Here is a 17,944-nt window from a genome sequence, read left to right on the forward strand (position 1 = left end):
CCCAACAGATGGATATGATGACACTATTATTTCCATATATACACCAGATAAAATGCAGCAGTCATGATGATGACGCCTCTTCCAGTTGTTTAATGTTACAACAGGAGTAAAATCCATGTGCTGGAAGACTTACACACTCATTGTCTGCCCCATGAAAATTAATGTCCTGTGGTTTATGGAACAGGAGGCCACTATGCTAAGTCCTGCTCTCTGCCATTCCTCTTACACTGAAATTCACCATTCTTACCCTCAATTGCTTGTTACTGGTGACATTAAACCCATATTTATCTTTTGATAAAGCTCTCTCTTTCACTGATAGAGAAATGTAGACTCAACACACACAGCTATGTAAAAAAACCAAAGAATATGTAATACACACCATATTCCAATCTGATAGAGGATTTCATCAGTCACACCACAGAAAATGTTTAATTACCATATTTCTATTTGCTTCCACAGGTGAAACACGAAGCTTTCTACAACCAAAAAGGAGTTCATACCCTCTGTGGAGACTGAGTCATCATTGCTGTTTTGAAATATATCAAAGATGTGCAGCATGTTTTCTACTGCAGGGCAGACGTGCCAAGAGGACCTACAATTCTTCTATTTCATGTTAGAATAAAAAAATATTTTTTTGAAGAACAATTAAACTAGTCACCCTAATTCAATTTCATAGACATTCTTTCACCAGCAGTTTGAATGAAACCATCCTAGAGTAGGGATCTCACACATCAGTTCAGAACTGAGCTAAACACTTTTTAATAGCAAAACAGTCATGCTGAAAGATAACTCGTCTACTAAGGAATTGCTCAGAGACAAAAATAAAGGAAATAAATAAATGGATAAATGCTCTCTAACACTTAGGCCAATTTTCCTTTGTGATGTATATGAAAACACTTTCTGAAAATAGAGGCTGATGCCCTTGGCAGTGAGGTGAGTTAGAATTGAGTGGAAGAGAGCTCCTGTCTTTCAGCACCAAGAAGTAATTTTACTTTGTTTTAACTTTTTTTTATTATTATTATTATTTTAAAGACTTCAAGAGAACAGTACTAGCAGGCACAGAGCTACTAAAACTGAATTAACTGTGCATACACAGAGAAAGAAAAGAAAGGAAAAAAGCTTGGTCCCTACCATCTCCCACAAACTGAAGGAGTGCGAGATCAATTTGTCTCTTCCAAGGTGATCCTTTCTGGAGAGCAATCCCATAGCCAGTGGTGGCAAAGATGTACCCACTGCCTATTGTGACAAGTTTGCAGCCTTCATCTCTTCCAGCCTTGTAATTCAGCACTGCTGCATCATAGATAAAAGCATCCAACTTCCTGAAATAAAAGAAAATATTTTACAAACCAAATCATTAGGGACAGCTGTTGTCAGACTTCTTTTGTCCTTGATGTTAGGACCCTGTTGAATATCATATGGATTCTTTGATATCATTAATTACATATCCTGCTCTGCTGTATCTAAAATTAACAAAAGGCATCTATTTTAGTGAGGGGAAAGTAGGACACATAGTTTTGCATTTCTATTTTAAGGGATGCTGTTAAAAAATACTGAGCAGGAGAAACCAATCTACAAAATGTCTTGCCCTGTTATCTTTGCTCTTGGTATGGGGGGATGGTATGCTCTTGAGATTAAAAATGGTCTCCAAAACCAACAGAAATTACAGCAGGGAACGTATCATTGAAGCAACAATAGACAATTAGTTTATTTAAAATACTGAAGGAGATTGAAAACATTCACCAGTTTTACATACACACCTTTGTTTGACTTCTCTTTCCAAAAATAAACAGTGAAGGTGGAGGTTAAGTCCTTGGTAAGACAAAGTCCTTGATATACTGGAGCATATCTCATAAAGCTACCTAAATCCCACTTAAATATGATAGAAAATATTTCTTTATGATTCACAGTTCCAAACATATTATTCGTGTATCTGGAGCACAGCAGGAAGAAAGAAACTTGTGAAAAAGTTTAAGCCTTTTACTCCATCTACCTAAAAATGGAAGAATGGGATAATCCCATTCTCTGAAGAATACAGGGAACACAATAAGAGTGGAAAACAAGTCCAGTAAAGAAAGGAGAAGAAGTAATGTCCTCCACGGATACTTCTCAGAAGCACCATAAAACAAGTTGGAAGGCAGGTGCATGGATGTTTCACAAGTGAAGGCAGTGAAAAGGCACATAAAGAAGAGGAGGCCATTTGGAAGGACAATCACTTGACAGCAGCAGATCCCAGGCAAAGAAAAGGCATTCTTACACTGCCAAAAATTCATCTGCAAGCTTCAAAAAGAAGCAGATAAAGCTTTATTTTGCATTACTGTCCTCATCTGCAGCCAAAACCTTTTAAGATGTTTACTACTTGCAGAAAGAGCAGCAGCCTACAACAGCAAGAGGAAAAAGCTGTTGGGGCCTCAGCACCAACCTCACCTGAATGACACACAAAAGCAAAGCCACCCCATTCCCAGGAACACACCCTCCCTTCCCAGCATCTTTGTGATCCCCTAGGAAGTCAGAGGAGCAGGAAGGACACGGCCACACAATTGGCTTTGCTGGATGATGTGGAGGAGTCTCCATACTGCCTCCCCCATGGGCTGTGCAGCCCCAGGCACTGCCAGCTCTGCTCTGCAGAGGCACAGAGCATCACCTGCAGCACTGCTGAAACCATCTGATGGGCTGCAGCTGACACAGCTTGGCACAACACTGCCCACCAACAGTTGGGGCCTGTCTCCACAGAAAGGCAGCTATAAAAATAAATGTACTGTGGCACAAACAGGTACAACAGCATCAGCTTCAATTACATTATATCAGGATGCACCAGTTGTGACTTCTGCTGCTATGAAGTTTTGGAGTCACGCTTGCTACTAACCTTAAACCAGTTTATGTTGATAAAGCTTTTCATTTATACCCACAGAATGGAGCAAGACCTAGACATTTTGACTACTAAGAGGAAAAAAGCCCCAATGAGCTTTCATGCATATCATAATGCAAAGTTTATTCATAAATAATCAATCAACAAGAACCCTAACATTTTCAGAACACTAAATCAAATACCAAAAATGTGGCACTCAAGAAACATGTGTCTATCCCACATTAAACCAAGAGTAATACCAGGAGAGAATTAAGTGTTGGATTTTGTCTGCTGTCATGGAAAACGGAACTTCCTGCCACTAATTACTGTTCTTTATTGCTTTTCTTCAAGGATATTTATCCCAACAGTCACCATTCAAGTCATCTAATTGAAATTTAGTGAAGTGGTTAATTCAGAGTACAGGTGGTTCATGCAACCATTAAAAAAAAATAGTTGGGCCATCAGTTCTCTTGCTTTTTTCCTCTTCCCTAAAATTCAGTTGGTGCAACCTTCAGTTTAAAAGTCAGATTAGCTCCAGCAATGCTCAAAATCTGGTTTCCTCCTTCCTTTAAATGGATAATTTAATATGCAGAAAACCACTAAACATCTGGTAGGCAATGTCACAAATTCAATCCATAAATAAAACATGGATGGCAACCTGGCACTGGGGGTAATTAAATTGGAAAGAGTCAAGAGAGTGCTGAGGCACTGCCCAAGCCTGCAACACTCAACAAAAGATCAGAGTTTTCTAAATTATGGGCTTTGATGCAGCATTTTATAGACAATCTCTGCTTGTATGAAGACCAAAACGAAAAATCTATGTCCTCACAGTGGAAAAAAAACCCCACAAACTTGCCTGCTGTACCCTCAGGATATTGTAGCTTTTCTGATCTACAGCAGACAATTACCCAAATCAATACAGCTCAGCCTTGCTCGCTGACACCCACAGATATCTGTGGGGAGGGGGGGAACGAGGGGAGGGGAAGGGGAAGGGGAAGGGGAAGGGGAAGGGGAAGGGGAAGGGGAAGGGGAAGGGGAAGGGGAAGGGGAAGGGGAAGGGGAAGGGGAAGGAACTCTTCCCCTCTCAGAGGATGCTCACGGCTCAGGGACTGGAAGGTATTTTGCGGTGTTGCTCTCTCCATGGGTATTTGTCATCTGTTTGTTCTGGGATTTATAGTTTTGCAATGCAAGCACATAAAACATATGCTGTTAAACACAGAGAAAATATAAAGAGTCAGCTATTCTTCTGTCAAAACAGTCTCAGTCAGAAATACAAAGGAAGAAGATCTCTTTGCTAAAGACTCCAGGGCAAAATCCTTGTGCTGCCTCTGAAATTACACTCTTCACATGCAGTTTTCCTCCTTAGTTACTGAGCACTGCAGGAAAACCTTGGGACAGAAAGACAAAGCACAGAGTGAGTTTCACTCACTCACTGTGGAAGCGCCCCCCCAGTTTCCCAGGAGTCTGGGATCAGTGCAGTGCTCACACATGGAACAGGTTCTGAGGATGCAGAAGGCTTTACTTTTGAGGACTTTTTCTATACTACTTCTATAAGGTCACAACAAATCCCATTACACAAATCAATTTAAAAACATGAGGTACTTCCCTGACAGATGCTGAGAGCTGAAGGTTCTGCTGTCAGTCGCTGCCCAATGTCTTAACTGTAAATCAAAAATTGATTGCCCTGAAAAACTCTTGGCGTCCACAAATACAAACTTATATTCACAATATATTTTATGCATTTCCAGCATAACTCTTATAACCTCTCAAGGCTTAATCATCTCTTCATCGTGTGCTGATTACAGAAGTACTGTTCCTGCAAAGCTCCAGAACACACTGTACCCCTGCAGCGTGGGCAGGGAGGAACAAGCCCCAACTGAAGCTCTCAGATTTTAGGGCACCCAACTCTTCCATCACTAGGAGGTGAATTTCTGGCATTCCAAATTTTTAAGAACTTTCAGATAACTATAAACATTTCTCAATTAGTGTTTCCAAAAATGGAGACAGCAAAATCTGGGCAAATCTAAAAATGTGACCCTTTCTTAGCTGTTGGCAAAGCTGGCAGCTAGATCAGCCCTGGAAGAAGACAATGTAGGGATGTGCGCAGGCCAGAAGGCTGTTGGGAACACAGGGGACATTCCTTCCTGCCATATCTGTGTGGGAAAAGCCACAGCTGCTGTTTTGCTGGGCTCTGATGGAACAGCCACGCTGGGTACATGGCAGGGACTGCTGGACACAGGAGCCCATCCTTGTCTTGTCATTCTCCAGGCAGGACTGGGAAGCCTGGACCTCCAGCTCTCCCTTTTCTTTCTACAGAGACTGGCAAGCCCCAGGTGTTGATTCCTGTGGCAGCAAAAGTGCAGTGGGCTGCAAGCTGAGCACGCTGCTGCTGAGGTCACACCCTCAGTGCAGAGCAGCTTCCACGCCGAGCACTGACCACGACCCACAGGGGCTCAGAGCCTCCTGCAAGCCTCAGTCATGTACAAATGAACAATTCACTTGTCAGCTCAGTGCAGCCACACCAGGGAGTGAAATGCTTTGCCACATTGTGGAGGTTCAGATAAACTGGTAAGAAATACTAGAGAGCTGAGAGAGAGCTGCCAAGGCTGGAATGCGAGAGCAGGTTCATAACTGCAGTGAACTGGTCAGACACCGGCACCTCCAGCCAGTGCAGGGCAGCAGGACCACAGAGCTGTGGCCTGCAAACTTCCTCACAACTACTGCAATAATCCTGGCTAGCAGGAAAAATAAACTGTTTGGAATGTTTATATAACAGTCACTACAAAGGAATATTTATATAACAGTCACTACAAAGGCAAATGTCCTTCATCATCAAGCAAGCACCAAGAATTTTATCTCACAGTATCAGAGAACATCAGGTGGTATGAAATAATGAATTGGAATAGTTCTAGAAAAACCCAAAAGGGCATTACTGAATGTAATAATTTGAAGTGAAAAATAAGTGTGGACAGTCCGATAACTAAACATTTATGATTCATCAAGAAGGATAAGAGTTGAAAAATCAGAATAGCTATTGCAAAAACTCATTCTCAAGCATTGCTGCACACATGCAAAATTGCCTGTGTAGAGAAAATTTAAGTTAAAGAAAAAGGTACAGAAAAGCAATTTCAGAAAAGTTGAAAACGCTTCCCTATAATTTTCCCCATCTTTATTATTGACACAGCTTTTCATAAAATTCCTATGATGAAAACTGAAAAGGAAGATGAGACAAATGCTCCTTTATTAGTCACTTCTCCCTTAACAACAGAAGTATAACACAATTGAAAAATGGTCCTTTGCTTCCTTAACCAACTACATGATCCTTCAATTATTTTGTTCTCTTGATGGAATGAGAAGTAAAAATCTAAAATGCCAATCTGATCAGTAGTTCTGGAGCCACAATGACATTAGGCAAAAAAAAAAAAAAAAAAAAACCATGGTGTTCACTTAAGGCTGGATTAAATTTAAGCATATATTTTTAGAGATCATCAATAGCAGTGTTGGGAAGGCAGCAAGTACAAACACACTGTCTGTAAGATCTGATGGGTTTACATTATAAACTTTCATTTCATCCCTTCTTTGTCCACAGAAGGGATAAAAGAAAGTATGTCAAGAGTGAACAATGAGGAAGAGCATCATTTGTGTCTCTGTGTCCTGGGGATCCAGCGCTGAAAGGTCACTGTGGAATGACACAGCAATCAAAGGGAAAGAATGCTGCTCTGAAGATGAGGCTTCCATGAAAGTCTCTGAAGTGACACTTTGATACTGCTGGAGCAAAAGCAGATATTTAACCTTTAGCATGAAAGACTGTTGATTTCTCTTACACAGTTTTGACTAAAATGCATTTCAGGTTATCTGATGCACTTCATCACCAGCAGTGACTTTATCTTTCAGTACATATTCAAATGGCTCCTCACAGACCTGAACTTCACACACGCTGAGTGGATTTCTTGACATCTTGATATTGCCAATTCATTAGGGGAAAATTGAACAACCACCCCCTGCAACAACGCAGGTGAGCAAAGTATAACACAGTTAAATGATGAGCTCATGAGCACAGAACAGCTTTCAACTCTTCTCTCAGCTTAAACTATCCTCACTTCAATCTTCACACAGGAAACACAGACAAAATTTGAAAGAGCAGGTTCTGACAGACATTAGCACCACCATGAGAGGTTGTGGAGGCTTCACCTTGCCTGCCAGGGCAATCCCAGCTGCCAGGAAAGCCACAGAGAACCTCCCTTGGCTATGGTTATCTGCATGGGTACATTCACCCTCCTCACTCACGGGGGCTCCCATCCGCCATCCCTCTGCCCAAACACCTTCCCAGTCCCTGTAACGTTTCCCTTAGCAACAAAATAATGGAAAATTTAGTGTGCCTTTATGATTAATTTATACAAAGGAAGATTGTCCCACTTCACATCTCAGAAGCCAAGCCAAGAAGTTTTTGCAACGCATCAGTTTATCAAAACACAAAACTTGAAGAGCTGAGTGGGGGGAATGTATTTTTAGATTAAAGATTTTGTCCCAGTTACAATAGTATAATGAAGGATAAATTCAGCACAGCTCACCAAGTACCTGATCTCAACCCCAAATGAAATGAAGACTAAAACTCAGAATAGCTTCTGAAAAGAATGGGGGTTAGATGGCACACAGCTACTTCCACCTGTTCGTTTTAGTTCCAGGCTATTTGCAATATTTAAAGATATTAGATAACAGCATTACCTAAAAAAAGCTATAATGCAGACAAAGGAAGTAATCTTTAAAAAAACCAAAAACACAATCAAAAAAACAAAAAAAAACCAAAAAACCTCCAGAAGAGCACTCAGGTACTGAGTAAAGGAATTGGAAATAAATTACTAAAAATTATTTTTTCCTACAGGAAAGTTTCTATGCACCAGATGAACAGGAGAAACAGGGTCGTTCGTTTTTCTTTCCTTAAAAAAAAGGTGGCAAAAGAAGTGACCTTCTGGCCGGAAGAAGGAAATTCCCAAAAATGTAAGAATTATAAGAATATGAGAATAATTGCATTTCCTGAAAGCCAGCAAGTTATGGGGAAACAGGAATTGGCCATCAGAAAAACTGATGCCAGAAAATCCTGCCATGAGTGGAAATGCCATAGGAGTCTTTAAGCCTGAGCTGGCAGCTTGTAGTGCTGAACTCTGCTCACTTCAGCAGTGAAATGAAAGCTGTGCTTATTAAGCCACACATTTCTTTTAAGAACTAGATTTCAGAATTGATACTGAAGAGATCCCTCTGAAAAATATTCCTAGATGGAACAGCAAATTTAAATGTTTTCACTTCTCTGCAGCCCTCTGGCACAGACAGCAGTTGCCCAGTTGCAAACCAGCTTTCCAATCCTTAGCTCGTGTGGCTACAGCTGGAGCATCCATTTGAAATCATTCCCTGCAGAGCACAATGCCAAAATTAACATTAGAGTGAACACTGAAACATACATTAGATTAAACCACCACAAAAAGCATCGTAATGTAAATTGAAATTAAGTTACCCCAGCCATCTGATGCCAAATTAAATGAAGTTATTGATTGCAGAAGTTGTCTGAACTTGGTCAGCCAGGACAGAAAACCTTGAATGGGCCAAACTGTTTAACAGAGATTTTTTTTTTACAGAAGGTCAGGAAGGAAACAGTTATTCACCTTTTAGCTCCTTCAGACAGTTTTAAGGAAAGTGTATTCGTATTTGTACAATAATTTAGTGCTTACTGTCAAAACTGATAGTGGTAAGTAGACACCCTGGAGCACAGCAAACACCTGGCTGTCCCAGGTAGTTCAGGATCTTTGTTCAGTGCTCTTTGATGCTTTCCCTGTGTTTCTAGGATGAGAGCACCCATACATGGTGCTCTCTCTTCCTGTATCATAGCAGGTATCCTGGAGGGTTGCAAGCAATAAATTATTATGACTACAGATATCTCATGCTGCCTACAGGCCTTTTCCTTTCTCCCTCAAACACTCTTCAGAGTCAACAACGCCTGTTAAAAATTGGGTTTTAACAGAGTTAACCATCCCTGTTAACCCTTAAAAATTTGATTAAAGATTTGGACGTTTCTGTGAGTTCTAGCTGTAAGCTGCTAATGTATCCCCATGAGAACAATGAAGAATGTGTGCTTTTAGTGAAAAATTAAAATATATCACTTTTCTTTCAAACAGGCAACTTCTCTCACAGCTTGCCCTCCTCTTATGAGGTGAAAAGGTATGAACCACAGAAAAAACAAAAACTAGGAAGTTTTTACTTTGGTCAAAATGTTGATGATATTTTTTTCTGTAAAAATAAAAAATATTAAAATTGGTTTTGCATTGAAGTGGAGAGATGTCAGCTGGCTGCCTAAAAGACAAGTTGGGTTTGACTTTAACTTTAGGCACATCACTGCTTAATTGGCAGTCCTAATTAGCTGCAGCACCTGCTGGGCACAATCCCAACTGTGCTGCAGCTAATGGAAACAGGGATGTTTGCCTCCTGGTTATGCCTGTGCCACGCTGCAGAGGCTGCCAGCTCAGCCTCTGACCTGGTTGTATTTGTTCAACAAATAACAGAGTGTGTGAGGCTGTGAATTGGATAATTTATAATCACTGTGAGAGCAACAAAAATCCAATTCAGGCCAATAAACTCACAGATGGGGTTAAAAGGCCATTGGGGCCTTCTGGGGTCTTCTCGTGCGCTCGCTCTGCTTAGTGCTGTAAGATTCTATAAAACATGTTAATAATCATGTTCTTTTCACATGGGAGAGTGGGCTTGCAGGGAGGAAATAACTCCTCATGCCATTTGCACTGCTTCCAGGTGTTTCTGCTGGCATTATAACTCGTCATTAAAGGATGCTGAGGATACAACCATCACGTGTCCCTGTCAAAGTGACAGCTCAGAACAGCCTGCAGGCGGAGAGCAGCTCCTCAGGGGCAGCTCATAAATCATGGGGATGTAACCCTTCACATCTGATAACCCAGCACAGCTGAGGCCATTGCTGCTGTGGCAGTGCAAACATGCTGTCACCACAGCAGCCTTTCCAAGCAGCTCTGTAATTCCATCAGCATGTCAGAGAGGACGTGGGAATAAGGTGCTCAACTGATGTGTATCAACACAAGCACTGCTGTCTTTAACAGCAAGGCAGATGAAGTCCCAAGTAAACTTTAGCATCAAATCCCTGAACACACAGTCACAGCTGTGGCTGGCAATAAAAGCTGTAAAGCACTCATGACAGCCAGGGGATCTGCAGCTGCACATGGGGCTGTTTGCCTGGGGAACACCAGGGACTCATTCCTGCAGCTCCCTTGAAAAGAAGTGACGGGCAACAGGCAAGCAAACATTTCCCATTTTATCCCTACAGTAAAAAGAGCCTCTCCCAATTAAATTTTCTCATTTCAGCCATTAGCAGTTAAATCCCAGACTATATGCCACTGTAGATGTGCTGGGGCAAAGGTGAGAACATGAAATGAATTTCCAGTTTATTGCCATTGCAATTTCTCCTCTTGACAGTTTTACAGCCACAAATAGAAACACTGCGTGCAAACTCAAGAGCTATGAGCTCATACAACCCACACCAGAGAACTGCAACTGGAAGGTCGCTTTGCCTGCAAAAAGATGACATCCTTTAACTATAATCCCTTCAGGAAAAATATAGCCAGGCAAACAGAAGGAAGCACACCCAAAGAGCCACTGCAAACATAACACAGTAATTAATGGCTTCCTATTTGAGAATTTATTCTCTCTTCAAAAAGCACAATCAATAGGATCTGTCCCCCTGGTACACAGGGTTCCAGAAATGTAGATCAATTAAATGCAGCATGGACAGAAATGCTTGCAATGCATTTTCAAGGCTGTATTTGATCAATAAACATCTCAGGAGCTCAGAGGAGCCTCCATGGCTCTGGCAGAGCTGGGCACTCCCACCAAGAACACATTAGCTAATGCCTAACAGACTCTGCTCTTCTGAGCAATGCTCAGGGCAACAACTGCCATTTCTCTTCTCATTAAGGAACAAAACCCTACAGAAGCCCTGAGCTGCTTGGTCCTGCCTAAGGAGCAATCCCAAGCTCTGCACGTAGCACAGCACATGTGGACCACCTGATCCCTTAAATGCGTGAAATTTAGTGAAAAACACAAGTACACATTTTGACAAGCTTATAAGATTGCTTTCAGTAGCAAACTGCATTGAAGGAGGGGCAATATTTTGCCATTTTGAAAATTATTAAGTAGTGCTTCAATAACAAGATCTTCCTTTTTAACAGACCTGGTTGCACACTGACACATTAAATTAATAAATTTCTGCTGTTCAAATGGTGTTTCAGCAGCTTCCTGAGAAATGGAAGAAAATAGAAATAAGACCCTAGTTACAAGAGATGGATATTACTGAGTCTTTACAGAATTTTTTTTAAGATCTTTTCAGAAACAAAGGTTGATTTCATATCAAAAAGGAAAAACCAATAAAGTTGATAACTTTGCCTTCACCCCTGAACAGCCTTCATGAACAAGCTGCAGTGAACCCCCTATGGGGATTCACCTGAGGGAGTAGGTGGAATGTCAATGTCAGACTAACACAAAAATCTCATTTCCACTTTGATTTGCAGCATTTCCCAGGTGATAATCTCAAACATTTTTGATGCTAATGGAACAAGATAGGTCCAAGCCTATTGCCCATGCAAGGAAGTTGCTTGTTCTAATTAAAAAAAACAAAGGCAGATGCTTTCCTTGCACGTTAATTTCTGAAACAGTACCAGCTTCACCTCTCAAAGATGAAATCAGAAAGGGGCTGGGTGTGCTTTCAAGGCTTCCCAGACACAGACATGAGCACATTCACCTCTGCATGTACAGCAATACTCCAGCACAAGTCTTATCTAACCCTTACACCTGACCTGGAAATAAAGGCAGGAATACCATTTATTTCATACATATTTCTATCCCTATTTCTCCCCCCCAAGCTTTTTCTGGACAGAAGCAGATGATTTTCCACTTCTTGAAAGAAAGCAAGAAGAAAGAAAGCAAGAAAGCACACAGCAGTTTGGTTTTTAATTTGTTTTCAGAAATCTCTGCATGTGAAATTTTATGTTTGTCTTCCCACTTTCTCCTTCCACTTCAACTCAATAACATTATGTATTAAACACAACGGTCTCAAAGATCAAGATATTTCCAATACATCTCAAGGCATTAATGCTAATTAAAGTTGATCGAAAGACTTTGTTTGAGATACAGCAAAACCAGACTGAACAGTGACAAGATGCTACTTTACAATTTCATTTTGTTTAGATCACAATGTATGGCATTATTCAGTCATTAGCATTGCTTCACTGCTGGTATTTTTTGCTCCATCTTGAAATTAGAACCAAACACTATATAAAAGTAATTAAAAGGGACTAAACCTCATGTCTCCAATTAAGCAAAAGTAGTTTTTAAAGTGAGATTGGAAATACAGGTTATACAAACACTTCAGGGATAACACAGTTCATATTTATTTTAACTCACAGCAGCAATTATCAACCAGATTCTTTGCAAGTCCTTCTCAGTCTATAGACTAAGACTAAAATTATCAGATAGTTCATTTTCAAAAAGCTGTGCAGAAGCAGCAAGTCTTACCATGGATAAGAGAAGTTGCTTGTTGTATCCCCAAGGATAAAAAAAAAAAAAAAAAAAAAGATAAAAGTACAAGAATAGTTTTGAAAAGAGATAAAGATGAAAAGAGACAAATTAGCTGTAATAAGGTGAACAGAATACACACACAGAAGAGGAAAATAGAAATTATATATTTGTTTGAAAGCAGAAGCAGTTTGAGGAAGAAGAGATGAGTCATCCTCAAAAGAGCCATAGAAACACAGACTCCATGGGACCAGATGTACTAAATATCATGGAATCCAGTGAATCAGGGAGAGAAGGAAATGAAACATGTCTCAACTAGACTTCATCAAGTTTATTTAAAGATGAAAGGGCAAATTTTACATTGAAGAGAGAAAGAATGTGGTCAATGAAATCATGAGGGAGAGAAAGAAGATACAATTCTGTATGCTGAAGAACAGAAATTTTGGCAGAAAAAATGAAAAATTGTTTTTGAAGAGTATGAGTCTGAAAGCAGCTGACATGCTGCTGTTCAATCCTTCTGCTGGTGCCACCAGACAAAATCCCAAGGAGCACAGCTGGAGGTAGCAGTTACTTGTATTGACCCAGAAGTTTATTTGTACCATCTGCTACAGAAATATCAGTCAAGGGGAGCAAGGCAGACACCTGGGGGTATCCACACAGAGCAATCACTCAGAAGAGGGAAGAAACTTCAGCAGGGGAAAAGGAATCTGTCAAAAATGAATAGCTGATGCTGTCAAAAGGAGCAAAGCTCTTGAGAAGGACCATCAGCTGGCCCAGGAGCAGGCAGCTTGAGTTTCAGTGAACATCCTGAACAGCCCTGCAGTCAGGCTGGCCCCCCTCTTTTCACACTTAAGTGTCTGAGGAGTGGCCTGATTTTCAAGCTAACAGCAGTTTTTCAAGGCTTGCAGTAGCACAAATGGTTAGTGAAAAGTACAAGCAGTGTACATCCCCTAAATAAACTGTCCATCCAACAGAACAAGTCCTACAAATAGCTGAAATCAGGACATCTCCTTCTTCAAAAATTCCCAGCAGGACCAGTAGGATCCAGCTGTCTATCTCTAATGCATAATTCAGCTGTCACCCAGGAAATGTGACCTGCACAGGCTCAGTCAGAGCAGGAGCTGCAGTCTGGAAGCCCCTGGGCAAGGCTGATCTCACGCAATGTTACACATCTGGCCTGGGATGGGACAAACCAGGCCTGGGAAGTGCCAGCTGAGAATGCCTGCAGAAATGAGGGCAGACAGAGTCCAGACAGCAGCAAGGAGACAGAAGAGAAGGAAACAGCTGGAAGGAGAACTTTTTAAAGAAGGGAGTCTTCACTCTAAGCAAAGATTTCAGGATTTCAAGGTGTTTTGCTTAAGTAATACATTACACTCTCATACAGGTTTGGCAGAAGGGGAGTAAAAATTAAAAGGAGAAGCAGCTCCCCAAAAAGGATCAAAACAGGGTATTTTAGTATAGGAAGAAACGTGTCCTGTGTTCACCATAAATAAGGAGAGATGTTCATTGAAATAGCTCCTAGAGTAAATATATTTAAACCCACTAAAGTAACTTCTCACCTCAAAACAAAACCTAAAAAGTCTACATTGAGAAATTAATATTATTATGGATATTATATTATTAACAAATATAATTGTGCTGCTATCAAGCCTAAATGTTTAGAGCTAGCAGATTACTGTCACCCAGATGAATGATGATATGAGCAATGAGTCACTCTCATACCTTTGGAGGATTAATAATGGAAATTTGTCTCTTTGTCCAACCAGGCAGATTGGGCTACTTCAGAGAGAAAAGGATGGCTGGCCCTCAAGACTAAATCTCAGATCTTAAGAAAGAAGGACAATAACATTTACCAGAATATTTACCAAGATTGTCAGAAGCAGGATTAGGCAGCACTGCAAAGATAACAAGAGACTGCACTGTCTTCAAATCCAATACACATTAATAGGACATTGAAGCTACCATGTAATTTTAAAACAACCATAGAAATCACAGTCAATCATTTTCCTTTTTGGTAACTGTACCGTGCAGTTGAAAAAAAAAAAGTGCCATGTACTACACAGCAGCCTGACATGAGTCTGTTCAGTACCACAGAAAGCACAGATCAATAGTTCTCTGTTTCTGAAAAATTTACAGCATTTTTTAAAAACCATGGGAAAAAAACTCACCCAGTTTTCAAGCTGACCAAGGCATCTTCGACTCCTTTCTGGTTAAACTTGGTCATGTAAAGGTGCATATCAGGGTAGTTGTTTCGGATGTTCCTCTCAGTGCTTCCATTTGGGACCGTTCCAAACCGAAAAGGAGGTGAATAATCATGTGGCCTTTGAAACTAGAGATAAAGAAAGGGGATAAGCAAAGTGTTTCAGGCATTCAAAATGTGAAGAGCAATTTCAGGTTGAAAAAGACAGAAGTTGTGTAAATTGCCTCAAATTTCTTCTAGGCAAACGCTGTGGTCAATTCAGGCCTATTATACCAGAAACTGTCTTCATACCAACTGAACATCATCTACATCCCCGGTAAAACCAGCTCCATTTTGCCACTCAAATGTGACTCTCTCCCATGCTTTCCACTATGGCAGGACAGCAGAAACTGGAGCAGATCCTCATCTGCCAGCACCTCTCTAGGGAATCCAAACACACTGGCAAACTGCAACCAAAGGAAAAGTGTTTTCTTGATAGTCATTTCACACTTCCATCTCAGCTGGGACATTGTGATTCCCCATCAGGAAGATGGGAAAAGGATCATCCACAGTACTCGACAGGGAGCCCAATGCCCAGTCCTGGAGGGTGCCAGGGATTGCAGGAATCTGTGCCAGGGAGAGGCAGAGTGAGGGAGTTTCCTTCCACCCATGACTGGAGGGGAATAAAAACTCTGGCAGCTTCCACAGGGGCTCAGCAACTCAGTGGTTGATATGAGAAGGGCTTCTAGAGCTCCCACACCTGTAATCCTAGTCCCTGTTCAACCCTACCATTTCAAACTATGAACCATTTGCTTGAGGACACATAGGTTTATTCTACAATTTTACTCTCTCTATCACTATTGCATCAGCACAGATGAACCAGCCAGGGGGGATCTGCAAAGGAATGGCAATAGCTCAGGGCACATTCAGGCTTCACACTTGGCAATCCTTCAAATAATCTCACATAAACTTTTTGCTAACAGACCTGAAAATTTTATATGCACCTTTTCAACATCTTCCTTTAAAACCCAAGTGACAATTTAGGATTAAAATGTCTCTTTAAGAAACAAATGAAAAAGGTCACTCAGATTAGAGGAATTATTGGCTAATGAGGAAATTGAATTGAGCATTGATAAAAGCAGTCACTCATGAATTCCACTCTAAATGCACTCTGTTTTTATTGCTGAAGTTAGAAGAGCAATCTATATATCCTGTGCTGCAAGAGATGCCGAATATTTATACAGCTGCTGATTCCTTTGGGGCTCCATATGAAATTTTCCTCTTTTTAACATTTGGTCTCAGGACATCAAGAATTCCCAAGATCCAGTACCAATTTGCAAAGAGAATCCAAATGGGTTTATACAAAAAATGGGAGTATTTTCAATTCCATCAAACCTTGACTGTGAAATTATTGCTACAACACCATTTTCTTGTTACAGAACTACAATTAAATGCTTCATTTTAATTAAGCATATTTTGACAAAGCATAAAGGAATGAACTCTATTTTTCTCTATTTGTTTAGCTAACAGATGTCTTCATTTCCTTATTTCCCCTTTTCAGAGCTTTACTGTTTAAATTATAACTTTGCTACTACTTTTACACATAGTAATTGACCCATGCACCAAAATTACACTGTACACTATTCATGATTCTTAGTCTATATTTGCTATCTCCGTTTCTGAGTTTATTATGCAGCACTGAAACAAACCCTGCTTTTAAACATATGTCCAGAGATTCTACTGATATAAATGTAGCTTGCTATCAACTTTATTTAAATCTAGGGATAATGTGTCTCTGATGTATTGAGATGGCTTCCTGTGTCTCCTAAATTTGCCAGTCAATAGAACTGGAAAGAACAGAACTGTCAATTTCAGGACCTGTGAGACTTGCTGCTCCTTATATTGCTGGATTATTTTGGAAATTCAGCTGTGGTGAGCATTCTGCAAGCTCAGCTCCCAGTATGGCAGGGGAACTGGGGGAACAGGGACATTATGGTGTATTCTGGTGATTTCAAAATGGAGTTTGTTTTTAAATAGTCTCATTTTCAAGAACATTTACATGAATCTAGGATGTTGCCTATGAGAGGCATTTCCTCTCATAGGAATAGTTGAAAGAATTAACACATCGGTTCAAATTGAACGTTCATGGAAGACAAAAATATTTCTGCAGAAGGATGAATAAAAAGCCCAAGTTCATTCAAAAGTCACAGAGTTAAAAAGCAAATTAATAGTTCCATACCCCATCTACAGACTGGAATTTCTTGGCACCAACCAACAAATTTTATCACTCACAAGAAGATTATTTTTGAAACTATCTTCTGGTACTACTGCCTGCTCAAAGACTACTTGTAAAGAAGAAAGTGGTTTAAATCTTTTTACTAACACTGCACTCATATCTGAGTTGAATAAAGTTTTCATCAACAACATTAAACTTCTGTTTTGTGAACTGCCATGTCCTGGAGAAGCACACAGGACTGTTATTGTTTGTGACTGCAGCAAAGATCTGTGTGGCAGACAAGAGACAAGAAAAGCAAAAAAAGATCAAGCCTCTACATGCATTCATTTTCCCTAAAGCCCCATGATGAGAAACAAAATATGTCATGTTTGCAAGGAAATAATTTTCTTCCTAGACATTTCATGAAAAGCTGATCTTTTAAATCATGGACAGAATTCTTGAACTGAATGCACAAGGCCCTTGTTTGAGTCATAGTGGAGAGATCTGCTGTTATTCTGAAGAGTGACCAATTCATTCTTGTCTCCCCCTGCTCTGCCACCTGGCAGAACTGCAGCACATGGCAACACAACTCCAGTCTTTTGCTTTTTTTTTTTTTTTTCTATATGCCTTAATAAAACTGGCTATTTCATTAAGTCAGCAAAGTGATCTTCCAGAAACATTACATACTGACTTGAAGATTTACTTGCTTGCCTGAAAAGGCTGGTGTTGAGAGCAACTGTTTGTTAAACTGGAGTTTTTTAAGGAACTGGAGTTTTTTAAGAGAAACACTACTAAAATACTAGAAAACAGTAAATAATGTCCTGCTGAGAGCAGGAATCACAAGTCATTTGGAGTGACAGAGGAACACCCATATTTGAACCCTTTCCTTTCCTCTTTTACCAGATGGGAACGTGGCATTCTGACTTGTTATCCTACAAAGGTGCAGCTATCAGTCCCTCCAAAACTGTCCTTATGATCATCAGATGCTGCAGTGCAGGGACAGCTGGGCCTGCCCACCCTCAGCAAGCACAGAAAGGCTTTGATACTGGGCAGGGGTGAGGGGGGCTGGGTTCAGAGGCTCTCCCTCCCTGCCCATCCTCGCTGCTCTGCTGTCACACAGACA

At 40.6% G+C, this 17,944-nt stretch overlaps 1 protein-coding gene across 1 annotated transcript in view; it reads right to left on the reverse strand.

Moving 5' to 3' along the window:
* GRIN2A (glutamate ionotropic receptor NMDA type subunit 2A) overlaps positions 1-17,944 on the reverse strand; it is a 156,842-nt gene that overhangs the window by 15,221 nt on the left and 123,677 nt on the right. The window contains 2 exon segments of the mRNA XM_053991981.1: positions 1,132-1,319; positions 14,596-14,756. Coding sequence (XP_053847956.1) covers positions 1,132-1,319; positions 14,596-14,756 — 349 coding nt within the window.

Source organism: Vidua macroura, chromosome 16 (genome assembly GCF_024509145.1).
Source record: "Vidua macroura isolate BioBank_ID:100142 chromosome 16, ASM2450914v1, whole genome shotgun sequence".
Taxonomy (NCBI): domain Eukaryota; kingdom Metazoa; phylum Chordata; class Aves; order Passeriformes; family Viduidae; genus Vidua; species Vidua macroura.